General features: G+C 29.7%; 2 protein-coding genes across 2 annotated transcripts in view; one reads left to right on the top strand and one right to left on the bottom strand.

The window, feature by feature from the left end:
• Naa35 (N-alpha-acetyltransferase 35) overlaps nucleotides 1-6,753 on the top strand; it is a 55,815-nt gene extending 49,062 nt beyond the window's left edge. Inside the window, exons 18-20 of the mRNA XM_035361829.2 lie at nucleotides 2,747-3,010; nucleotides 5,800-5,880; nucleotides 6,563-6,753. Of these exons, the coding sequence (XP_035217720.1) occupies nucleotides 2,747-3,010; nucleotides 5,800-5,880; nucleotides 6,563-6,622 (405 nt within the window). The 3' untranslated portion in view covers nucleotides 6,623-6,753. The remainder of the gene's footprint in view (nucleotides 1-2,746; nucleotides 3,011-5,799; nucleotides 5,881-6,562) is intronic.
• Nucleotides 6,754-8,212: 1,459 nt separating this feature from the next.
• Cand1 (Cullin-associated and neddylation-dissociated 1) overlaps nucleotides 8,213-27,365 on the bottom strand; it is a 79,276-nt gene continuing 60,123 nt past the window's right edge. Inside the window, exons 23-32 of the mRNA XM_085813591.1 lie at nucleotides 23,744-23,811; nucleotides 22,936-23,030; nucleotides 22,738-22,841; nucleotides 22,196-22,263; nucleotides 19,984-20,173; nucleotides 15,827-16,015; nucleotides 12,527-12,598; nucleotides 11,752-11,923; nucleotides 8,883-9,029; nucleotides 8,213-8,719 (exon numbers count right to left, since the gene is read on the bottom strand). Of these exons, the coding sequence (XP_085669717.1) occupies nucleotides 8,586-8,719; nucleotides 8,883-9,029; nucleotides 11,752-11,923; nucleotides 12,527-12,598; nucleotides 15,827-16,015; nucleotides 19,984-20,173; nucleotides 22,196-22,263; nucleotides 22,738-22,841; nucleotides 22,936-23,030; nucleotides 23,744-23,811 (1,239 nt within the window). The 3' untranslated portion in view covers nucleotides 8,213-8,585. The remainder of the gene's footprint in view (nucleotides 8,720-8,882; nucleotides 9,030-11,751; nucleotides 11,924-12,526; nucleotides 12,599-15,826; nucleotides 16,016-19,983; nucleotides 20,174-22,195; nucleotides 22,264-22,737; nucleotides 22,842-22,935; nucleotides 23,031-23,743; nucleotides 23,812-27,365) is intronic.

Here is a 27,365-nt window from a genome sequence, read left to right as displayed (position 1 = left end):
TGGCGACAGATATATCGCGCATGCACAGCTCTTTCCCTATATGATGGAACGGAGCCACGTCTGTTACAGAGAGGTTTTCCTTCTTTACAATACATATTTTTTTATTCTAACCTTCATGGTACCGTATACTAGGATTAAACCCATTTTATTTTATACGAAGACAGGTACTTTCTTCATGGTACCATATACTAGGATTAAACCCATTTTATTTTATACGAGGAGAGATACTTTCTTTAGTTCATGCACTGCACATGCGATTCTCGAGGTTACTGGAAACCAAAAGTTGCGGGAAACTTGCTTTGCCTTTCTAAAAGACAATCAAATTGGAGCTGCGAAAATTGGCTCTATGCCAGCTGCCCGAATGACACTCACGTGATACACAATTCGCCAAAAAAGTAATCTCTTCCAACGTCGACGCAAAACTCGCCTTTTTTGGCGGTATCGTTGTATGAAATTACCCGACTTTCCCAGATTTTGACTAAAACACTTAAATTCCCTGACTTTTTTGGTCAATTTCCGAATTCCCTGACTTTTTCCGGTTTTCCAGGTAGCGTGGCAACCCTGTTCAAATTGTTTAAGAAGTATCGCAGGGTGTGGGTGAAAAGTGCAGGTATTTTTTTCCTCTCGGAGGTTGGGGGTCATGTAGTGCTTTTTCTTACAATCGTTGAGCATCTCTGTTACTGGCCTTCTTTTACTTCCAAACTTCATTTTTACGATGAGTTCTAGCATTCCAGAAAGCTCTAAAAATAAACCTTTCTGCAGCAATTTTAAGAAATTAGTGTATAACATGATTAAAGTTTGTGATGAAGAATCACAATTAGGAAGACTTACCATCCGCAGCCAACATGCAGAGTGAGTAAGATGACTGGCGTTTCTATTGCCAGCATAAACAGAATTCATAAAGAATCTGAAAGTAAAGAAAATGTTGAATTCTCTTCCTCTTAAAAAAAAAAAAGAAAAAAAAAAAAAAGAGAGAAAAGAAACTGTTGTAAGTAAAGGCTTAGATAATTTTGATTTGGATATTTTAAGATGAGCAGTTCAAGACTGTCAAGGAAAAGAAAGTGCCAACTATAACCAAACTGCTATACTGCTTTTAATTCCTCTATTAAAAGATGCAATCAATTTTCCTTGGCAAAAAGAAACGCTAAGAAAGATTCTCCGAGAAATTGATTTCATCTGGAAAAAGTCTCGGAATAAAAGAAGCGTTTTACTAGAAAGACCTGACATTGTTTTGTCTAGAACAATGTATTTGAAGAATATTTAAAAAGTACGTAGAAGAATCCCGTCTTCTAATTTACATACATGAAACACGGGTGGACAGCAATTTAATGTTTGGAAAATGCTGGCAATCAAATGAAGTCAGTGGGATTTTAGAAACAGGGAATGCCTCTCGACACATAATAATTTTATGTGCTGGTGGTGAGATGGGTTGCATTCCCAATACTAGTTTAATTTATAAAGCTAACTCTACCACTGGTGATTATCACGGACAAATTAATTCTTCAATATTTGAAAAATAGGCAAAGGAGAAGTTAATTTCAAACCTACCGACAAATTCCGTTATAATTATTAATAATGTGCCTTATCATTTGGTGCAGCTAAATAGAACTCCCAAAAAAAGGAATATATAATGCAGTGGCTGACAAAAAAAAAAAAAAAAAAAAAAAACACATTTTTGTCCGAATTTGCGAAAAGTGGAGCTGCTGGATTTAGTGAAACAAAATGCTCCCAAAGTCAAAACTTTCAAATTTGATTGTATAATGGAAGAAAAAGGCCATACCATTCTGCGACTCCCACCATATCACTGTGATATAAATGCCATAGAATATGTATAGGCTGAAGTAAAAAATTATGTTCGAAGTCAGAACATGACTGCAGATATAAACATGTCAAATTTATTACGTATACAAACGAGGCTGTTGAAGGTGTTTCGGTGAACAATTGGAAGAAGTACTGTGATCATGAAAAGAATTTAGAAACTGAATATTGGAGAAAAGATGGTATAGAGGAATTTTGTGAACCGTTGAATTTTACTGTCAGCGACAATTCGGATTCTGAATTCTCTACAAGCTACGAGGACCCTTAATGCTGTGTCACCAAGATAAATGTAAAGGGGGAAAAAGGTATGGAATGTCCAATTAAAACTAAAATAATTTTTATGCAACCTCTTCTCATTAAATTGCTTTATTTTATTTATAGATCATTTGATTATATTAATAAATGTAATTTATTAAAGAATCTTTAACAGATAAAAGGTTTTCATTCAATGTTTGAAAATATTAAAAATGAACTAAGAAGCATTATCTAAATTATTATTAATTTAATTGTTATTTATTAAATTATACTTTCTATTAAAATATTTATAAACTGATGATGAATTGTATTAAGACTATTACAGTTCTTTTAATGGTTTTTCTTTGAAATGTCACGATTTGATGTTTCTATGCATTTTAATTTAATTCTATAATTTAAAAATTTCATGGTACATCAGCTTAAAATGTATAAAGCGCAGACAAAAATTTTTTGTTGCGCAGCACTGGAAAGATAGATTGTGAAATGGAAGAACCATTTAAATCTAACCGTGCTACCACACTCATCCCTACATCACTGATAGATACCCACTTCCGCTTCAAATCGGATGTTTACATAAATCTGGAATACGTGGTCGGACAGTAATAATTTTTTTCCCTTGGTTTTAAATTTTAACATTCATAAAATGTGATAAGAAAAATATTTTATTTCTTAGGCTGTTACAGGATTCAGTTTGGATGGCAAACTTAAATGTCCATGTGTAGCATTTGATAATGAAAGAGTGAGATATGAACATCGTTTTGCACCCTTCAATTCTGTGCTGACTCCACCTCCAGTTCCTTATTCTCAGTTTATAGAAATGACTGATCTTGGACAGTATAGGCCACGTCCATCTCCTGAAGACCTTTATATGGACGCCTGTAAATGTTTTCATCATGCAAGGACTAATATTGAAAATATCACAGATCCAAATGAAGAAGTAAGTCCATTGTTTCTTAAATGAAATAACCTTTAGAATATAATTGTACCTGCATAATGTATGCTGGAGATAATGCTTTAATTTCATGGAAATAACTTAGATACCCAGTTAATTTCATGTTCTTTTAAAAATTTATTTATTCAATGCCATGCATATTGTCCAGCAATGGATCTCAGTTATTCCCGGACTTTGCTGATGATATCCTCTTGCATTACCCAAATGTAAGAGCTCTGATTTTCACATAACTAAAAATTAACTGGCATCAAATCAGGAGAATGGGATGGAACCTGAAATACAGTAATACCCAGTGCATGTAATTCATATTTTGATATTTAGTTTATGAATGACGTATCCATCTCATAAAGAAATACAGAGTGCTTTATTTAACATTACCCATTTTCAAAATAGGATAGCATATTTATTTTACAAAGCAAAGCAAATTTATTTGTCTTGCCATGATGTGGGTAGTCCGATGTAAAGTAGACTTAGCAGTGGTCAAGTGGTAAAGTTGCAGAACATTAGCAGTTTGACCTGAATCCCATTGACTGAGCATTTTTTATAGTGTGTGTGTAACATAAATACAGGTGATGTGTAACACAAATATTTCTCCTTGGAAACTCTTTTGCAAAGGCATTCCTTTTGCTAGGTGGATAGCTTTTAAATATGATGATGATTAGATGAAATTAGATGAGCTTTTAAATACCCAATATAAAATGTCTGCTACAGTAAAGTCTTGAGGAACTAGAGGAAAGAGAATGATTATCATTAAACTGAAAGAGAATATTTTTAATGGGGGTACTTGCATCTTACCTTGAAACAGCAGCCTTAAAAATGCAGTTTATTAAACCGTGTTAAGATGGTGGTATAAATGTCATAAAGGCATAAAATGCGGGAGTTTTGTTCACACCCACGAGACAGGGTCTAAGCCGTAGCCAGTTAGAGAAATTAAATTTGTGCATGCATTTGAATGTGTCTACAGCTTTCCTGCTCAATAGGTTTCACGTGCTCGTTCTGATTGGTTGACTCTTATACCAAGTCGGCATAAGGTTGAAAACTTCGAACTTTATACCCAAACCCCTAGAGTTTTTGTGACATAGCAAGGTATGGTTACCTGCTAGGTAACCATACCTTGCTATGCCGTAAATACGAAGCTTAGCCGAAGCCAGTTATGACATTTATACCACTGTCTGAACGGAGCCTTGGGGGATGGCAAATGTTACACATGAATCACTATATTGCATCATTGTAAATGCACCTGGAAGCAATGACTTGTCATAAAGGACATCTCTAAGATGTTGAATTGAAGAAATGATTTGTGAATCCAAGATACTTAATTGTGTTCATTTGTATTTTTTGTGGGTAATGTTACCTGCTACACCTTGTACGTATACAATGGTAACTGTCATGAAAACAGTTGAACAACAAATTTTAGAAAATTTGAAAAAGTTATGGAAAAGCAATTAATTTGAATCATAAAGTTGAAAGCAAAAGCATTTGAAGAGACAAGCAAAAATGAGTAATTTTTCTCCATGAGGAATTAGATAAGATTGTGTTTGTATCTCAAGCAAGATTTTGAAAAACCCAGTCGTTAACTTTTACATCTGGATCCAAAAGAAAATTATTTCCAAGTCAGTGCTTTATTTAATTCACATTTCAAAATTGTAGTCATTCATTGTTTAAAATACCGAGTATAGATGAAAGTTTTTGTTTTTCAATGAAAGAGTTCCATTATATTATAGACGTTCAATGTATAATGTATTCTTTTAAATTCTTGCCTTTTATCAGGTACCTTTTTTGTTCCTCTCTATAATCTAAGAAGCTTTGTAGTCCATTGCAAATATTGTCTGCTCCCTAATGATTCGCTAATAATGTGTGCATTTCTGTAAGGGCGTTGTGAAGATGGTCCAGCTAGGGGCAGCTAATTTTTTTTTGACAGAATTTGTGAACTTTTTTTTTTCTTTTGTCTACCCTAAAGTACCATTTGATATTACTTTAATGATTCATATGATTATGGCAAAGCACTCAAGTTCTATCTGTATTAAAGGGAGGGATGCCTTAGTGGAGGACTTTCTAAGGGAAACTGGCTCGTACTTACATTACATACATATGGGGAAAACGTCCATGAGATTCAAACCTCGGACCAAACTATCAGCGGTCAGCAACTTTACTGATTGGGCCTGACAATATTTTAAGGGAATCTACTTTTTATCACAAATTATCATTTGACGTAAATATCTACTACAGTGCAGACAGATGTAAATATCTATTTAATCTGATTGGTCGATTAGTTTTCGAGTTATTAGTTGATTAGTTTTGATTTATTTTTCGAGGCAAAGTTTGAAACACATCAATTCACTTTTCTCTTTCCAATAAACTGTGGTATCATTTGTTCTAAAACCCAAGCTGTGTTGCTCTACGGGTCTTCCTGACCTTTTTGGTCTTCAAGCTGCCCTTCACTCAAACTAATACTGGTATGTGCATTCTAATGAAGTATTATTATCTCATAACCTTCATTTTCCCCCTCTCAACCACTTATCACAGAAAAGTATTTTGTAAGTTTATATCAGCATTTTTTGATTACACAATGGTGGATAATACCATATTTCCATGCCAGGAACTAATGAATATAGGTAAAATATTCATGTCAATAAAAATACGTAAATGTTAGCATTTAGCCAGTAACTCAATCATTCAAAATGGGTATTTTAATGAATAAATATATAATTTAATTGCTGTTATACAGGTGATTAATATAATGTCTATTAATGTGAATCTATAATTTGTTTCAGGTGTTAAATCTACTGAAAGTAGCAAAAACAAATTTTATTGTTATGAAGTTACTTCTGAGTGGTCATAAAAAGCGATCAAAAGTAAGTTACTTTAAGTTTTAAAAGACAAAACTTACATACTTGATAATGTGCTCTTATGTTTATACATTTGAAATTTAGTTCTAAATATAAAATTACAGTTGATTAAACTGAATATTAATTAAATCACTGTTTTCTAATTGCAATTTAGTGCTTTCCACTTGCAGGTAAAATTAATACAAAAATTACAATGAGTATTTAAAATAAAATATGCAGTTTCTCTTTGTGTAAATAATAAAAAATCTATATTAATTTATTTGACATTTTCAAATATAACTATATCAGTTTATATATTATACATTATTACTTGAAAAGTTCTTCAAAAATGAAAATGAATTTCCTTTGTTATTCATTCTCTTCTTTTTTTAATTAAACACAAAAAATGAGTTTCTTAAAATATAAAACAAAAAATCATTAGCAGCTTTTGAACAGTTTAAAAAATATTAGATTTTTTTACTGTATTAACAAAGAATTTAGATATTCTATTCCAAATTAAGATATTAATTTTATATAATTTTTTCAACATAAAAATAAAATCAAAGGTAATTTTTATTAAACTTCTTAAAAGTTATAAAATGTTGAACATAGCAGTAGAGATTTAAAATTACCTAGTTTGTTAAATATGTATATGATTTTTGAAAAATATATTATGTTAAAGCACTCAATGTTCTTTTTCTTTAAATAGGACACTCCGGAATTTGATTTCACTGTGCATAAGAATTTTCCAATAATCAAAATAATATGAATCACTCGATCATAACTTAGGTATTTTTAATATTTGTATAAAAACTTAATAAGCAGTTTTGTTCACTTCTGTATCTAAACTGTAAATGATACGTGTATTTAACTTGAAAAATAAACTGCTTATTTATTTGAGTATGATTATTTTGTGGATAAATCATGTTTTCTTTTTACAAAGATAATGCCCTAAAAAATGGAAAAATATTATCATATTTCATCAAATGCATACAAATTCAAATACATTCTATAACATAAAAAGTAATGCACTAAGGAGTTCTCCAAACGGAATGAAATTGCATATACCTATATCTTGCAACAGAATATGCAAATGATTAACTTTAGGTGGCCAGTGACTGACTAAATTGCATTTTCTTTTAAAGTTTTAATAATCAGCTGTACTATATTAAATAAATTTTTAATAATTACCTGTGCTCGTCAAATCTCCTTCTAAATTGGGGCAGAAAGTAAACTACACTCAATTTCTGGTTAAACAAGAAACATCGAATAGGATACAGTTTTGCACTAGTCCATCTGTAGAGAGGCATAATGGAGCTGTTTCAATGCTAACAGTAACTGAATATTTATTTTTCATGCCCATTTCTTTAACATTTTCAGCTGTTTTTGTCCTTGTACTTGAGTATTTCGTAGTGATTTTGCTATCGAGAAGAACGGGCATTCTGCATTAATAGAGTTTTATTCCTTTGTTTCTACAGAAACATTTAATTTTTCATTAAAAAAAAAAAAAAAACACAACTCATGTTGTCTTGTGCTTTTGCGTATGCATATGTTTAAGAATATTTGCCCTTTCACCATGCGAAATCGAAAAATTTAAATGACAATCCGTACACATTGCAATGTACTACATTTCCTTGATAACATAAGAAAGAAATCTACATACAAATTTTGAAAGGTACAAAAGTATTTTATCTTCTTCCTAGACCTAACTAAGACAAAAGATTCGAATTTCTTAAACTATTTCTCTAAAGCACATGAAACTCATCAGAGAAACAAAATACAGATTCAGTCTTGCTTGGCGCTCATGATTGATATATTTCAAATGATCGGGAAAGGCACTTGATGTTTACAGGAGAACAGAAAATGACATTCCTGGATATATGTCCTCTCATACATACAGCAGAAGTGTGCCGTATGTCTGAGAAATTTTAAGAATAAGAGAAAATTAGGAGAAATATTTTGTAAATTGGGTTTGTTGGAAATCAGGAGAGATGGCAACTCTGAGCTAGTATTTGTAAATTTAATTTAGAAACAAAACCCTAAATAATATAGTTCCTGATAACATTTTGAAGGACACAATATATGCAAAAATATTCTTGGAAATGTGACTCAAATTTTTCATCACTTAATGTGATGAAATCTGTTTAATGTGAATCATCTGACAAATTTCCTAATTCACAATTTTAATTTAAATTCACCAGTATTTTATCACCTCTATAATTATCAAATCTACTAATTAATATAATAATTCAAATTTGTTTACCTTTTAGTTATTGAACATGAAACTTAATAGTTTATTAACCACGAATGGTAATAGTAAGAAATAATAGGTTTTCTCAATCACTTTTTGTAAATCTAATAAATTTCTCAAAAAATGCTTTTATTATGAAACACATATTTAACATAGCACACTCTGGCTGAAAAAAATCAACAAATATGCAAAAGAGTTAGTACAGAACTTAAAAATCATATAATGAAGATTGAAAATAGGCATGAATAGAACATTAGATTTTTTCTGAATTTTAGATGTCCTAATCTTATGAACACAAGTATAATTCCTGAATTTATAGTATTTCCATTGAATGTGAATTTTGCCGTTAAATGACAAATAAAAGTACATTTTAACATTCAGCCAAAAATAGTGCTGTTGTCCTTCAGTCAAAACATTGCGAATTTTTGTAGTAGCGAGCATTTGTTAAAAATTTCAAATAAATATTTATTGTATCAAAGAACTAACTGATGTCCATAAGAAGAGCAGATTCAGAAACAGATCCTGAACAGTCTTTCTGAATACTCTCAAAGAGAATTTGAAGTTCTGCAGTGGACTTGATTTGAGCCAAGAACTCATTCATCAATGGATTCTTATCTAGAAGGAAAAGGAGAATGTGTTTTGCTTCAGATAAACTTATATAAATGTGTATATGCAAATAAGATTACATTTTGTAAGAATTTGGCTATTTTAAAAATAATACTAAATGAAATAACATAGAATGGAAGTCTGAAATCTGTATTAAAATAAAATGTATTACCGGCATCGGGCACAGCTAACAAGGCAGTAAAAGCTCTCATGGCAGATCGTTTTAATTCATCTTGTTTCTCAAACTCTTGCTTCACAGAATTTGCTTTAACTTTTGTTGTACACGTGGCTCTCAGAGGCTCCACCAGACGCTCTATCCCTTTATTAAAAAAAAAAAAAAAAAAAAAAAAAAAAAAAGAGAGAGAGAGAGAGAAGAGAAAGCTATTATTCCAGACTGCATGAATACAGAGTAGAGGTGGCATAGTACAAACATGAAAAAACAACTGTGACTGAATTATATAAGTTAAAAAAAAATTTACAAGATGCAAACAATGTTGAGAAAACAACTTTCTGTAAACTGTTAAAACAAAGGAAAATATTTCAGATATCAAAATATTAGTTATATGTCTACTTCTTGACACATCTCTTTAAAAATTTAATAAATAATTTGTTATATTATAATACAGCAGAAACTCATTCACCTATCACTCTTTTAATTGTCAGTTTCAATCATCTACCAGACACTAAGAAAGTCCAATGGATATGATGCATAAAAATTTTAAAAAACACAAAATCATAATTTAAAATAATGTTGCATGTGTATGAGTTTGCGGTAGATTAAATGCATACAGAACTGATGACAGCTTAATAAAATTTACTAAAAGAAACACAGTTCTGGAACTTTCCACAAAATACTCATGCTGCTCATCACACAGTACAATCAGCAGTTGCACTTCAAACTGCTAAGAACATTAAACACAATGCAATGAAAAGAGCATCTATAGAGTGAAGCTCACGCAGAGATATTTCAATATTCCCAACTCACGTTGAACTAAACAACTCCCACTACTGAGAAACTGATGCTCTTCTGTGTCTTATATAGTTTTCCCCTAGCCGCTGAAAAATCTCTGGCATACAAGCACTGGATACTGTTACAATTACAAATATAGATTAATTACATTTATTCCAATTACAGTTATACATGGACCAGACCACAATGTGACCAAGTATGGTGACTTCTCGCCAAAACCATCATCAGCTTGGCAATATGCCGCCAATTTAGCGAGATAGTCATTTATTCGATGTTAAATAAGACTTGCTCGTAAAGCTTCACCTCTTTAGATTTTCATGTTACATTACACAAAACAAATACTACATTTTCACTAAAACTATTTACACTTATACCAAATTCGTAACAGGAAGTTGCACGGTACAATGTTACCATATCTAGAACATAATATTGTACTATCAATAAAATTACACACAAAAAAATTTCACTAAAAATTACAATGCGAGTTCAGTCATCATGAGATATTATAATTTACCAACAGTTTGTAAACATCATTTATTAATACGCATATAAAATAAAGAAAAAATTTTCTCCATAAAAAAAGAAAAGAAAAAGGAGAGCTACTGTGTCATCAGTTTTAAATTTTAATCTCGATTTTTATTCATATTATACTAAAAATGGATCTTTGCAATCAGATCTGGTTGATAGATATTTGAGGTTCCACTGTATAAGACACTGTATCACTAAAAAAAAAAAAAAAAAAAAAAAAAAAAGAGAAAGGTTTCAGATTTTTAAGGCCCAAAGGAGCCTTTTTTATCGTTTTCTGTGTTACCTTTATTTATTAAATATCATGTACTTTGCCCTTAAACCATCAAATTCAGTTCAATAGCAATGTCGCAAAATAATTTTAAAATGAGCATATCTTTAGAATTTCAGATGCACAGTTCCGCGCGCTGGAAATAAAAAGGTCCCCCCCTCGTAGAGTGTTGCCATAACTCGCTTTTAAATAGTTGAGTTTGCTACTCAAAAATTCGTTAAAGTTTTACAAACTATGAAATTGATAATAAAACAAATTTCAAATTTGGTCTTCCACATGCCCATATTCGTAGGAGGATTATGTCATTCAAAATTCGATGGCTCTATGTACCATTGTTTTATCACAATGCAAGAAATATACATACATTTATGCAGATATTTCATTATTTAATTTCTTCAAATATAATGCAGGACTCTTAACATTTGGTGGCAACAGTTTTGAAAATTGATTCAACGCAAACTTCAATGACAAAGCCCCTTTGGACTAAAAATTATCACCTTGTCTTATCATCCATCAGTTCCTCGTTTATGCTGAAATAATTCTTTCCAGCTATACTTTCACCCACATAAAAAATAAAAATCATATGGGATGAGCTGTAAAGTAGGTGGTCAAAGAAAAATCTTACTGAAAATACTACAGCAAGACAAGGCGTAGACAATACTACAGCAGTGTAGGTATTATTTATAGTGATAAAGAAATACATCTGATATCAACATACATTGTCTTGAATGGTATATAATTAAACTTCGTATATAGTACTCTAATTACTACCTACCATCAGCTTTTTGTTTGAGAAAGTACTTAAAATTTCTGATTTTCTACAGTCAGTGATGTGCATCCACTATCAAGACTGACAGCTCTTTGGTCTCCAAATAAAAAAATGTAACTTATTTTTTAATTTCTGTCACATTTTTGGCATTTTTTTGTGCAACTGTATAGCACTTTGAATTCCCCCTCCCCCAGTCTCTTACACGGTAGTTTTTATGATTTTCTTTGGACCACTCACATATTTTAATTTGTACTCTTCAATGATGATAGTCGGTTTTTGTTACCATTTCATGGAGATAAAAAAAAATAGGTTAGTCTTTATATATTTTTTGAAAAAAAATTATATTTAATTTATGTTTTGACTTTTTTACTTCACTATGAAAATATATATATAAGTCAATATTTTATATCCAGGTTGTTTGATTCTCTAGCACTAATTTGTTAATCAATAATAAAGAAAGCTTGCATGATTAAAATGTTTACAATAAATTCAAATAGGAAACATACTTTGTAATACAGCAGAAGGGCAAAGGGATGCAAGTCGAACTAGCATCAAATAAGTCAACATCTTAATATCGTAATGATCTCTTAAACCATCTTCAACATGGTTTAAAAACTGGAAGATGTCCAAACGGTCAAGGCATGAATCTAGTAGAGTATACATACATTCAAAAGCAGCCTGAAAAATAGAAATATAATAAACACAAAAGATATAGCTAACTTAAGGACATTTTATTCTTGAATTCTAACTAGTAAAAACTTTAAACACAACACAAATGCACAATTTATTTTTTAAAGGAGGCCTCAAATGCATACGCTTGCAACAGTGATTTCTCAATACTCTCAATGCTGTGAGCTAAAATTTAAACTAAACTAAACTGATGCTCTCTCCAGTCTTATTCCCCCCACTCACTCAGAAATTTCCAGTACTTTTCATTCCACAAAATTGCTGGAAGTCATACACACACAGTTACCGTTACATAGGTATAGGACCAAAATGTTGCCAAGATTGGCAACTTTTGGCAATTTTTTGCCAAATTTGGTGACAAAAGTTAGTTGTCAAAATCACCTGCAGCTTGGTGCTATCCCGTCAAGCCATTTACCTCAGTGTTAAATGAACTGGCACCTGCAACCTTATTTTTCTGAAGCAGCTTTGCATTCTTGAGGCCTTTCATGTTATATTATATACGAGATACTACAATTTGCATATAATTTCACTAAAACTATTTACATATATACAAAACTTGTAACAATATAAAGTGATTAAAGAAGGAATATATACCTTTCGAATATCTAAACCATCATCAACTGTATGCTTGAATGGCCCCATTTCAACTTCTCTGATAAGTTCTTTCTGTTAAAAATTTATATATATATACATCAAAATGATTCAGATTATCATTACAATTTAATATTATTTCTGAGATTTTTAAGACTTGCAACTAATGTTTTTAGGAGTATTGCCTTAGGAGTAATAAAAGGAAGATGCAACTTCATGAATGATGTGAAAAAGTAATTAACAGAACTATATTTTCATTCCTTTACTAATGTAATAAATGAAAAATTTCTACAGATTTTGAACTCTCCCATTTGTTTAAGGTAGCTACAGTAAAGTAAATTCTTTAAATAAAGGTAAATAATTAAATAATTTAATTTCCATAACATACAACCTACATTACATAAAATTAGTTATCTGTTATGCAAAGAGTTTAACCCTTTAACTGTCAAGTTATTTTGATGATTTGGGTACATAAATTGTCAAAAAAAAAAAAAAAAATTACCCCGAGAAATATTCGGGCATGACATTTTCGAATGAAAGTTAAAAGGTTAAAGGAATAATGCATAAAAATATGTATGTAGAATGTAAACCAAGTAATATAAACTATTTTTTTATTGTGTTCTACTTACATTTTAAACATTATGTTATTTACACAGATATAACATAATTATGATTTATAATGACAAATATCAGAGAAGTTTTTCTACTTTTCATGTCAAGATGGGATAAACAAATAAACAATAATTACAGGGAAGGCTTATAAAAGTCCCTGAAGGATACTTACGCCATTAAGCTGCTGCTTTCACAAACTAAACACTGGCATTACTTGTGAAGTTTATAAATGTATATCAACGTTTCAAAATGGAAAACAACATGGCTTCTCCATGAATCTAATGGATTGCGAAGTAGAATGTTTGAGATTATAATATAGCAAATCAAATTGATTCTTTTGTTAGACTTTTCACATAGATTGCTTGGCATTAGATGCCAAATTTGGGCTCATAACGTGCATATTCTACATGCAGCAGTGAGCAGAAAAGAAATAATCATTTTCATCTACTGTCAGGTAAACTTGTAAAATGTGATGTGCAATTAGCTTTCAGCAGTCATTTCTATTACTAAATAAAGTGAAAAATCTGCATGGAAGTTACTTGCAATGTGGAAAACAAACTCAGCGATTAAAAGCAATGTGTAGCTACTCTGCAAAGCATAACCATTTAAAACGTAGAAAAATTGGTGACTTAAAAAGTATGTTGACACTTGGCAAAGCATACGGTGTTTGTCTTTCTAATTTAATAAATTACTTGCCTATTTAAAAGAAATGTATTGCCATAGCACAATATTAAAATATTTTATATAAATATTATATATATATATATATATATATCTGTGTGTATGTAACTATATTTTACATATAGAACTTGAGACAAATTGGTAATGCTGTTACATACCTAGATGACAATCAGCATACAAATTACCAAAATTATTGACTGTTCTAACTTGTGTAACTAATAACTTCTTCTTATACTGCTAAAAATATCGTTCTATAACTTACAGAAAGACAAAGGACTACACAGAATCTAGCAACTGCTAGTCATTATGTAGAAAAATGGGCAATTTTCAGATGAGATAAAATTTAAGTTACAGTATCATTAAAAAAAGTCCGAAAAATTCAGCAAGAGATTTAGTTTGATTTACTCAAGCCAAGTAGATGATCACAAAGCACCAGGTAATCGCATATAATACATAATTTACATATTTCAGAAATGAGGGAAGTGAAATCAAAAGATGGGAAAGACGGCACAATCAAAAAATTTAATTGTTAATTAACCCTCAGACCAGAGTGACCACTTTTATCTGGGACATGTCAGACCAGAATGACCACTTTCATCTGGGACATGAGATTTGTTGTCACTTGATACATACAGTCAAAAGTCCATAATCCGGAATGATCTATAATCCGAACCTCAAAGCTACAAACTTTCTGCACATGCGCATGCATAATGCATTTACGCATGTGCATAATACCTTTACACAAGTGCATATGCGTTTAAGCATGCGCGTTTAATATATAACAGACGGTATAAGCTAAGCTAAAATTATCTAATTATCTACTTCAGTTAATGTAGCAGATTGAGTTGTTCCTTAATCTTCTAATTTGCAGACTATTAGAGCAATTTTATAAAAGTAAGCTTGAACTTTCGATTATGTCAAAAAGAATTTCCAATTCTGGAGCTGCCAAAGGATCTACAAAGCGAAAGCATATTTCGATGTCCATCAAACAAAAAGTGGATAAAGGCATATCCTTTGTTTCTCTAATCATTCCGAAATCTGTTTATTTTACACTGCTCTGCGAGGGAGACAGCGCGGCGAGCAATGAACTGGAAGTTGATCTGTTTGCACTATCCTTATCTTCAGCGCAGATGTTTTTATTTTATTCGGCTTATAATTCCTTACGAAATGCAGTATTTCATCTCGATGTACTCCGTCTTTGATATGATTTAAATCAAATTCCTATCATTATAAATATCATGAATACACATCAAATAGTTTTCTGGTTGCAATTTTCTAATTTCGACTATGCGTAATGTATGCTTTACGCATGTGCACGTTGAAAGAAATGTTTAATAAAGTAAACAAATAAATATTAAGCTTTTTTTTTTTTTTTTTTTTTTTTTGTAAATTTTGATACCCTTTAGATTATAATTGCTCTTTATTTCATAAATTACGGTTTCATATTTTTAATTTTATAATTTCTGCATGCCATCTTACCAGATTTAAACTGATGATCTATAATCCGGAATCACCGAAGTCCCGACGAGGCCGGATTAACGACTTTTGACTGCATTACCATATTTTGTTCTTTTATATTCATTAATGATCTAAATATCATACTAACGTACAGAACATTATAAAAATAAAGAGCAAAAGAAGTACTTATACAAATGTAAGTTTAAACATAGATTTTTATAAACATATATAAAAATACAGGTCACTAAGAAAATTAAACTAAAATCTCATATAAGTTATAAACATTTATGGATAATGAAGGATAGAAATTTGTAGCACATCCTACTAACAGCATATATAAATTATTTGTAAGATACATATCTTTAAATTTATGTTATTACAAAAATTAAGGTTTGTGTATGACATTTTTGCTTTTATCATGTTATGAATAAAATGAATTTTAAAAATTTGTCTTAAATGTAAGGTTCTTCAAATATATAATGCAATAATTTCAAAAAAATAATTAATTATACAATAAAAATGAAAATCATGAGAAAAAGAAGCATTATATACCCGAACTTTAGTTTCATTGTATAATTCTGGCAGGATAGAATCTAATAAATCTCTAATTAATGATGGTTTATTATGAGCAGCTGAATTGAATGCCACAAGAGCTACTCGCCGGACATTTAAATCAGGATCCTTCAATGTTTTCAGAAAATCTCCAATACAACCCCGAAGTAATGTGTCGATTGGCTGTGGCTGCAAAAATAAAATGGATATCATTATTAGTTACATAAAATACAGATTGGATCCATGATATTATTAAGTACACTGATATATACACAGAAGATTAAATCAAAGGAACAATATGCACATCTGTATAATTATTCTATATTTTTATTAGTATTTTTAAATTTTCCAGAGTTGTTAATAAGCTGTGTATGAGTAGGTGGAAAATTTTACATAGTTTTGAATACCAATCATGTCCATATGAATAAGATGGTAGTTTGAAAATGTAACAAATAACTGTTAGTGAAAATGTTAGTGTCTGAAGAAATTCAAAAAATAAAATTCAAGGAAGTCAGTATCTGTTAATTTGCTTATACATGATTATTAGTTTCAGTATAATAAAATATATTTTCCAGTTTTGGACCAAAACTGAAATTATCACAAGTACATGAAATAATTTTACTCAATGTAATTTTAAGCATTTACAAAAATACATTCTGCACCATCCATATCTTAGCACATTTGTGATGTAGAGTAAGCTCAATATAATAATGGATAATAATAAAAAGAAACATTTTACACCCTCACTATATTGTTTTCTATTAAAAACATATATGCAGTTTCAGCTGAAAATCTACTTAAGGATTCAGTATCAAGTAATACTGAAGTTCATATTTAAAAGTACAGCTTTCATTTAAAAATAAATAAATAAAATATGAATTTTCCCCTCTGTTTAACTGCACTAAGAAATATATAAATTAAATTAATATAATTTTTATTGTGATATTGAAGTTCATTAAAATAAAAGCATATATCAAAGTTTATTAATTTTACTGATTCATTTATTTTATTCATTTTCTTTCATTTTACTGGTTCACTTAATTTTTCTCTACTGAGAGTAATTAATAGCTTGTTGCATTATAAAAATATTAAAATTAAATCTATTACAAAAAATATTTGACAAGATTCTTAATACATAATTTCAATTTAAAAAAATACAACAGAAGAAAAGGGGGAGACTTTAATAACTAATAGTACTAAACAGATTTTAATAATTTCATTTTGAAAACACCTGAATATTCACAAACTAACAACTGCAATATTAATATCATAACATTGTTAACTTCAAGGTTCCTAATGAAATTCAGCTTTCAGTTTTGATTTCATATAATCAACATCAAAATTTTTTAGGAATATAAATTCCTGAAACATTTATATTTCATATTTATAATAGTCACACATGTTTTAAAGAATTGAAATTATCACTATTAAAAAAGTTCTTTAATCTAAAAAAAAACATTCATTAATACAACATTGTTACAGTTTAAAGTTACAGATAGTTTTGTAGTTTAAAGCTACATATATAATTTATTACAGTAGTTTTAGAAAGATGTAAGACCAATTGCATATCAAAAGCTGCAAACTATACTATCCATAACTCTACACTATTTATGTATCATTTCAAATGTCCCAAATGTTTTAAGTAATTTATATTCACTTTCCTCTCTATAACATCTAATTTCATTTGCTTTAATAAACAAATCTCCTATCTGTTGATACCTTCAATAACAACCCTTTGAAAAACATTTTTTTTTTATTACTGTAATCAATTTCTTCCTCAATAATTTTTCTCTTTATCTTTGAATTTGAAGAGATAGTTAAAAATTGTACTTGTTTTAAAAAGCTGCATTTAGAACATGCAGATGTACCTGACCTTATACAAGTTTATACCTATACAAGTTTGCATTTTGTGAAACGTAACGTTTTCTATAAGCATACCAAGTTCAAAAACATAAAAATTTCCAAAAGTGTCCACAATTTCGGCCACCACTGTATATATATATATAAAAGAATTTAATACATAAGATTGTAAAATTAGAACTGTAACTGCTCCTGATAATATAAACCATGGTGGACTCACTCTAGCAATAAGAGTGCCCTCTGGTGAGTAGCCACAGAGACTTCAGTAAAGGTCAGGTGATGAATCTTTTAGGTTGTATCAGGATCCCTGCTCTGTAAACTCTTAAAATTATATGTTATGTCTGCCTGTAACTTAACCTCTGTAATAAATTATTGTTACATGATAAAGGACTCTCTTATGACCCCATCCAACAAGACACCCCTATAGAAGAGTTTTTTTTTTTTGCAAAATTTATGGAAAATTACAAACGTTTGTAGATATGCATTGTTCCTAGTGGCCCTACAGCTAAGGTAGTTAAAACTGGCCATTTATATTGTTGTAAACCAGCAAATAGTTTCAGAATATCTTCCCCCTTTTTTAAGAGCCCTCTTAATGTCTTTTGTCCATATCCTTGAAGAATTTCTGAATTTATAGATAACAATGACTAGATGAATGATCTTTATGAAAATCACACTCTCACCTTCTTCAAGGACAGACTTTTGTTAAAATATGTTACAGCATAGCCATAAGGAGAAGATTGAAGGTCAAGATTATTTTTGCAATGGAAAAAGAGAGCATTCTTGTTGATAGCATTTGTTTCAAAAGGCTGCATGAATAAACAATCAAGCATCCTCATTATTTAATTCTGTTGTTTCCTTGTTGTTTACAAGGTAAATTTGTGATAGCTGGTGATTTGTTATAAGCAGTATGGTATTTATCCAGAATTTTAATTCACACTCAGAATGACAGCCCTAATAAATGGACAGAAATGACAGATAAACAAAATTAAGGACCATTTGTAAACTTCAGGCAAAATTAAAGACTTTTAAGGACTGTGTGAAATCTGAGATAAACATATAAATCAATTATAAAATAAAATCAAGTTTAAAAATATTGATTCTGAAAAACAAATCTGTAACAGCACAGCATTCACACCAAATAATCTCTCTCATCTATTGGTTTGGTTTATTAGATTACGGCAAAGCACTCGAGGGCTATCTGCCTTAACCCTTTAACTGTCAAGTTATTTTGATGATTTGGGTACACAAATTGTCAAATTTTTTTTATTGGAAAAACCAAATGTAGCCAAAATAAACATCTCCTGATATATAATCGGGTATGACAATACGATGGACTCAAAAAAAAAAAAAAAAAAAAAAAAAAAAAAAAAAATTACCCCGAGAAATACTCGGGCGTGACATTTTCAAACACCAGATCTCGGGCATGACAGTTAAAAGGTTAAGAGAGGGATGCCATCGTGGAGGACTTTTTAAGGGAAACTGGCTCGTATACACGTTACACATGGAGAAAACCACGAAAACACCCATGCAGCCAGCCCGTTCGCGGGATTTGAACCTCGGACCGAACTACTAGTGTTCAGCGATGTTACTCCTCGGCTGCTGGTGAGCTCCTCTCATCTATTGTATTACAAAATGAAACTGGGAAGCTAAGAATTAAAACTAGTTTAAAAAAATTAATATAATTGTTATATGATGTAATATATTAATAATTTGTTACACCATACAAAAATGCAATAGAGTGGCTTTTAAAGTAAGTTTTTTTATTTCAGGATAACTGCTTTTCTAAAGAGACAGGTAACAGAAGTGTTACATTACTAAAGTAAGAAATGATAAAACAGAATGGTGAACAACTAAACAGCATTTGATAGAGATGATGGATAAAATACTTCTTATCAGAAAAACAGACATTAGAGTTTTAATCTCCAATTTTGTTTAAGGGGAATAATTTTTGTTTACTGGTTACTATTTATAAAAAAAATATTGCTTGTTCTTTACTTTTACTTTCCCGACTTTTTTTATTTGCTCACATTTCTCAGACCATGTTTCATTAACCAGTCTTTCTCTTTTTTTTTTTTTTTTTTTTTTTGGGGGGGGGGAAGCAATATTTTTCAGAAGGGTGGAAATATTGCCACTTAATTTTCAATAAAATAAAAAAGATTTTTTTTCTTTACTATTAAAAACACACACACATACAAAACAAAAACAAACAACACACATATACAAAACAAAAACAAACAACACACATATACAAAACAAACAAAAATACAGTTCTATAAGCTAAATGTGAAATTTATTACCTGGTCGGAAATAGTAAACTTCATTGCTGTGACCACTGTACTACGAGCTAGAGGTGATTCTGAATTAAGGTATGATTTGAGTTCTGGCAGAAGATTCACGGGATCAATAAGAGTTAATTTTCCTAAACATTCTGCAACTACATTTCTTGTACCTTCTTCTGTACATTCACAATGATTAAACAACATACTCCTGAAATAATAATAATGGTGATCAACATTATGTGATCAACACAGTAGGAAATTCTAAAAGTGGTAGAGGATCAACAAAGTGGAAAATCCTATTTTATCAATATAAACATTTTGTTAATTTATTTATAAATTTTTAAAAGGAAAATATAGGATATAATTATAATCTCACTCATTTATGATGTCTTAAAAGTAATGTAATTAATTCAATGTATAGGCACATAATGAAAGACAAATAATAAGTTTTGAACAAACAAGTTTTATTATTGCCAAACTGACCATTTTTATCATTAATGGCTTGTAGTTTATATAGAAAAATAATTTTCATTGATACAGCTGTTTACACATCTTTAGAATGATTTCCAGAATAAATGTTCAAAATGTAATTTTTTTAATATTTGATCTCACAGACTTTTTTCTGGACCAAAAAGACCTATCTGATCTGTTTTCTGGAGTCTGCATCATGACTTCCATAATAGAAAGGCTTTTCATAAAACTTCTGAGAGTAATAATTTCCATTCCTCTTCCACTTTTCTCTAAAGTCTTTCACTCATGGTGGGTTTGCATTCAGAAAGTCCCAAGAGAAAGAGACTTGAGGCAAAAAAAGTCCAAAAATGAAATCTCAGGGAACTTCACAAGAATGTGCTGAAAAGGTATATATGCAATATCTGTATGAATCTTCATTTCTTAAAGGAAAGCAGTAGTATTTTTTGTTGCTTTGTCTGGATAAAGTATCATGCATTGAAAGTCATAGGGATAAAGAAATCATATTTATTCTGTAAATATTGGATGTAAAACTTTTTTTCTTGGTGCATTCATTTAGGTAAATCCATGCTTCATCAAAGATCACAAGGCATTTTCATTTATCTCCTGATTAATAGTTTCTATACAAAGTGCTACAAGTAATTCTGCACTGAGCCACATGCCTTAACTAAAGCTGGTGAACATTGTTTAAGTTGTAAATCTTTGTTTATTACATTATTTAATGTTGCCAAAAATATATTTAAAGACTTTGCAACTGATCTCTGCATCAGCGAATTTTATACTGTTGCTAATAATTTAACTTCAGAAGCAACCATGCATTACACAATTTTTTTTTTTTTTAAATTATGGAATAGGAATATTTCTTTCTGGAAAACATAAAACATGCCCTTCAATCCACAGCTGGTTTATGTGCAACATTATGAAAGAAGAATAAATTTAAAAGCAGCTACTACGAATTTTTATTCCAAAACATTTGCTTTTTAAAAATTTTTTCACCAAAATCGTTCTGGAAATGTGTAAAGTTTGGTTTTTGAGTTGCATGAAAAAGATGAGAAGAAGGCATTTGAGTCACATGACTGCACACAATTCCATTCTTCAAGCATGATGACAGATAATAAATGTTCTGTAATAACACAACCATAGTGGTTCCCTGATTCAGCAGTGTTAGCTCCTTTTTTGGTTGGAAATTATAATTTGAAATTAATGATAAGTTATAATCATTAGTAAACATAGCAGCTATAATCAAAAGACTAGTTTCGCAAAAAGTACACTAGCCAAACATCATCTCCTTTTAGCATTTCTGGTAGCCTAGTAAGAGCATTCATTGTTCTTCTGAAGAACATATAATACAATAAATTATTCTGTAAAGAAAACTGTAATTTTCCTCTTAAAATATATCAAGCCTACTAGTTTGAACTGAATATCAAATTTTAAAATTATAAAAGCTCAAGTTAAAGCCCTGCATTTCATATAATGTGTACAGACAAACATACATATATAATCACTAATACACACACACTGAATGAAATAAAAAACAATTTTCAAACTGTTAGCTTTAGTTTTCAATTTCTGTATATGAAATTTTGTATATTTATTTGATTACATATTATTTAATTATCTGGATTTTCAAATACATTCTTTATCAATTAAAGTATGAAATATTTTTCAGAAACATATCTTGGCATTTCTAATCAATAAGTTCCACTAAAAGAAAATCAACTGTCTTGGCAGGCTCAGAATTGTGACATGTAAATATACGTACCAAACATTTTTTATAAATGGCTGAAGAAGCTTCACTGAAGCTGGACTTGCAGACTGGCAACTAATAATCTTTAAAAAGAAAAGAAAAAAAAAGTTAGATAAAAGTTTTGCTGGCAGGAAAATAGAGAAAGAAATAAAATAAGGGGCAGTGCATAAGTTCATAGCATTTTTTTTATCAGATGGCAACACTGTATTGCAAGAATTTGCTTCTGTTACTCCAATGTATGTATGAAAATACAGTTTACTAAGGAAGGAGCAACAAACACAGCTTATGCTCTGTATAGGATAAATGCCATTGTCAAAAATAAGTAAGGATGCGGATATCTTAGCTCTGGCGAAAGCAATTTAACTATTTAAATTTAAGCAGTTTTGATGAAGATTGCTTAAATCACTGTCTTCATAAAAATCTCCATCAATCAATACAGGAGTTCACACAACTTAGGGAATGAGACCGCATGGCAATTGCGTGTAAGATATAACCCAGAAAAAATCACAATGAACTTATGCACTGGGCAAATAAAAATTTTTTTTGAAAATAATCACCTCTTTTAATGAGTGAAGAAGGAGATATTGACGTTTAGGTTGATTTTCAATTTCATTCAGTACAAAAGGAAGGTATTCAGGCAGGTTACCCACAGCAACACTTCCTATATATGGGGGGGGGGGAGAAAGAAAGAGGTGTTAATACCAAGTTAATTAATACCAAAATGACACAATGGAGAAATTTTTTTCACGAGTTACCTAATGCAAAGGAAGCGGCTGTTTTGACTTCCTCACTCTGAGAAGAAAAAGAATCCAAAAGTACAGTTTTCAGTTCTGATATACTGCTCAAATCACTGCAGAAATATGGAATATGGTAAATATAAAAATATAAATAAGAAGTAACATTATCCTGTAACAAATATAGCAATCACCCTAACAAAAGGTTTAGAGGATAATAAAATAAAAATATCAATCAGATGAATAAATTACAAGATATACCACCTCAAAAAGAATAAAATTCAAAATCAAAGACTACTAACATAACTGATCACTAGTAATATGATAAAACATGTGAATTTATGTCATACAAAACTAAATACTTAATAGCTTTAATGGAGAATTTATCTTTCGTATAACATTACTGTGAACAAAAGTTCACATTTTGAGTAGCATGACTATTTACAATCAAAAAGAATTCACTCCATTTCGTTACATGGCTATTTAAAATGGTTAATTTTATTCCAAATTAAAAAAAAAAAAAAAAAATCTGTGAGGCATTAAAATAAACAGTTATACAAAATACATACACAAGTGATTAGAGATACATTAAGAATAGACACTCTGAACAATAAGGCCATCTACAGTTTTTTTTTTTTTTTTCCTTCTAAATTTGAAAAATAAAAGCAAAGAGAAACGCTACACTTTTATGGTATGGATAATAAGTAGATTGGCAGGGAGAGAAAATACGTATGTAATTAAATGTAACAGAGCAACATTTCTTTCAACAGAATTATTACATATATATAAACAAACAGAATAAGAAAAATATAAATCTTTGATTTCTTACATATGTTTCCCAATTTCTCCTATAGCAAGCAGAGCAAATAACTGAACTGAGTCAATATTCCGCTTTACCTGCAAAAGAAAATGCAGCAGCCAAGTGATTATGCAATTGTCAACAACACATGTGATAACTATTTTCCTACTAGAGATTTTTGATAAATGCAGAAATGCAGCTATCAGAATTAGAACATTTTTATTATTACAATAAATCATGTTTCTGCAAAATGGGAATTAGCTAGACATTACAATACTTAATATTAAAATGAGTTTGATAAACCTTAGTTTGCAGGAAAAAGCACACAAAAGTATTTAATTTCCTTAATAAAAACCTAATAACCTAGTTTCTTATTAAGTTCCTAAGTAAGGGAGGAAAATGTTTTAATCATTTAATTACTTATTCAAAGCAGTATATATGTTTCTTCAATGTCTATTATTTCTGTCTTAACACATTCCGAACAATAAATAAGATTTTTATTTTCAAGATATAATTTAAACATTATCATCTTTAAAGAAGCATTAAATGTATAATTTTCAATGTTTCTTTATAATAACAAATCAATATCTGTTAGCACTTCCAAAGCATGAAGAAACAAAGCAAATTTTATAATGTTCTCCATTAGTTATAAATGTAAATGGGGATGTAATGAATGTAAATCAGTAAAATCGGAAATGTTCAAAATCTTCAGTTAATTTTTTTAAAAAAAGATAAAAAAGCATTCTTTTTTGTATGTTATGTAATCTTTAGCAGCTTTACATGTGGAGAATCAAAGTAATGGAACATTTATGGCAAAGTGTAAATAATAATAAATTTGTTCAATACTAAATTCTTGTAAAAATAATTTCAGCATGTGAAACTATCGGAGTTTTAATAAAAGCAGTATTTTCCCCAGATACCATATGAAAGTCCACACTCCCAAATAATAATAATAATATATATATATATATTAATGCAGATGACTTCATATGGGTAAAAGAAATCAATATAAAATGAAAGCATATGCCTGAAAGGTAAACATTTTCATCTGCCTAACAGTAAAAGATTTAAAATTACAAATATAGAATAATTTAAAATTTAAACCAATAAAATAACTTATAATAGTGTACTAATAAGAGCTGATACTTCTGTCACTATATGCACATTTAAAATAAAAAACTTATTATAAACTAGGCCTTCACAAACACAAAAATCTAAATGAATTTAAAAAATTTTAAATGTCTAGATGAACAGCAAAAATCTTCCTTTTGTTTTTTAAATCAAAATAAGAAAAGTTTAGAAATTTAAATATACTTTTGCCATCATGAAACCAATACAGATAAATTGCAGGATGATGATGATGTACAGTAGATGTGAGCACGGTTAATGTTATCGTTTGGATATTGTTGCTGAAGTCTTGCATATATGAACATGGAAAATACATCACTAACTGCGATCAGTTAATCTGCTTCAAATATATATCAAATTAAAATATATATAAATGCTTCAAATATATATAAAATATGCTAATATTAGTCAGTTAATCTGCTTCAAATGATTTAAAGTTAGGTAAAAAACCAACCTTTGTTTGAAGTAGATTTTGAAGCTATATGTGTTTCTTTTTCAGGAGGGGGGGGGGATATTCTACAGAATTTTTTCCGATTGAAAAATAAAATACCTTGAAAACATCCATAACAAACTAAGTTGTTTCACAAGAAAATAGTAAAGTTAAATTAAATTAGTTAAAAGTTAGGTAAAAAACCAACCTTTGTTTGAAGTAGATTTTGAAGCTATATGTGTTTCTTTTTCAGGAGGGGGGGGGGATATTCTACAGAATTTTTTCCGATTGAAAAATAAAATACCTTGAAAACATCCATAACAAACTAAGTTGTTTCACAAGAAAATAGTAAAGTTAAATTAAATTTAAATAATAAAGTTAAATTAAATTTAAATAATTCTTTTGCACCATTTTGCTGCAAGGAATGAAATTTGAATTTAACAAATATTCTCTATTCTTATAAAGCAAATATAATTTTAATTAAAAGATTTTATTTGCAAAGAAATAAAAATAAATATATTTGCTGAGAACTAACTTACAATTTCATTTAAATTCTAAGAGCATATGTAAATTAATTGCATGTATCTAAAACCATGAAAAAATATATTATTAAAAAAATTGCATAAGTGAATAATTATTGAGCAGGCAGGAGACAGACTTATCATGGGGAAATTGCCCTCTAACCTAACTCTTCAATTACTCAATTCGTATTTCCTCATTCATATAGGCAAGGGTAAAAGTAAATTTCAAAATCAAAAGTAAAACCAAATGTTGTGAATTACTAAAAATGAAATTTGAACAGTGGAAGTTTGAGAAAATAGCAAGTAAATACTAGAGCTAAAATTAATTAAAAGCCAATTAAGAGTAGAAAACCAAAGTAATTTAGAAACTATTGCCTACTGGAAACTTCCCCAACACGAATTTTGCACGTAAACCTAAAATAAACTACATACAACTATCAAAATATAAACATAATAAAATAATAATAATAATGATAATAATAATAAAAGGCTAGTAAATAGCAAGTTTTAATTTAACTTACCTAGATCTACATATTTGTATTTCTGAGTTGTACTAGCATTTGCTAAAGTAGGTAAAGTTGAGTAGTTTGTTACTGTAAAAACAGAGGGCACAAATGCAATGTAAAGTTGAGTGTAAAGCTGCTACTTGTAAGAGCTATTGTAAAAACCTATGCTGTAAATTTAAAAAAAAAAAAAGTAAAATGTAAAATGCTTGTTTTGTGTGCAAAAAAATGTTGCTAACTTTGAGTCATTGTTAAAAAGTGTAAAAATTAAAAATTATGAGCTGCTACTCTTAGAATTTAAATGATATTGTAAATTAGTTCACAGCAAATATAATTACTTTTATTTTTATTTCTTTGCAATTAAAATTTCTTAATTAAATTTATATTTGCTTTATAAGAATAGAGAATATTTGTTAAATTCATGACAAACTAAGGTTACTTTAATGCTTAATTTAAGATTTTACATTGGTATGTTCTCTTGCAATGAAGAATGAACTCCGAATATTAAGGCTAAGTTTATAGCACTGATCAAATAATTTTCAGAAACTTTATGAACAGTTCATGAAAAAACTTTTGCATCTTTCTAATTAAAATGGTGAGAAATATCTACTTATATGTTTACATTAATCCATTGCTCTTTTTATAGATATTTTTCCTTATTTGTTTAATGTTACCAATCAGCTCTGATGTTACCAAAATAGCCGTGGGCAAACATGATCACATTAAATGCCGCCTACTGTAATTTGTGATAGAAAAATAATTCATAATTCTGCAAAATAATTTTTTAAGTTCATAACAAATACACTACATAACTGATATTACATCATATAATTTCCAGCATATTTCACAAACTTCAATGTATCCACTTCTTCTATCTACCTATCTTGCATATATGCTTTATTGGGAAGATTTATTTGGACAAACTGGAAAGTTAACAGATGTTACAATTGATAAAATCAGTGATTACCTTCTTAAAAGACAGTAATACAGTTCACTACCATACAAACCTTTACATAGGTCAGGGTTCTCAAGTGCGGGCAATTCCTTCTGAGACCCCTGGGTGAGAACAT

Source organism: Stegodyphus dumicola, chromosome 1, assembly GCF_044657685.1.
Source record: "Stegodyphus dumicola isolate Sdum_Otavi_A_Nest chromosome 1, ASM4465768v1".
NCBI lineage: Eukaryota > Metazoa > Arthropoda > Arachnida > Araneae > Eresidae > Stegodyphus > Stegodyphus dumicola.
This window is presented reverse-complemented; position numbering and strand designations above follow the sequence as displayed.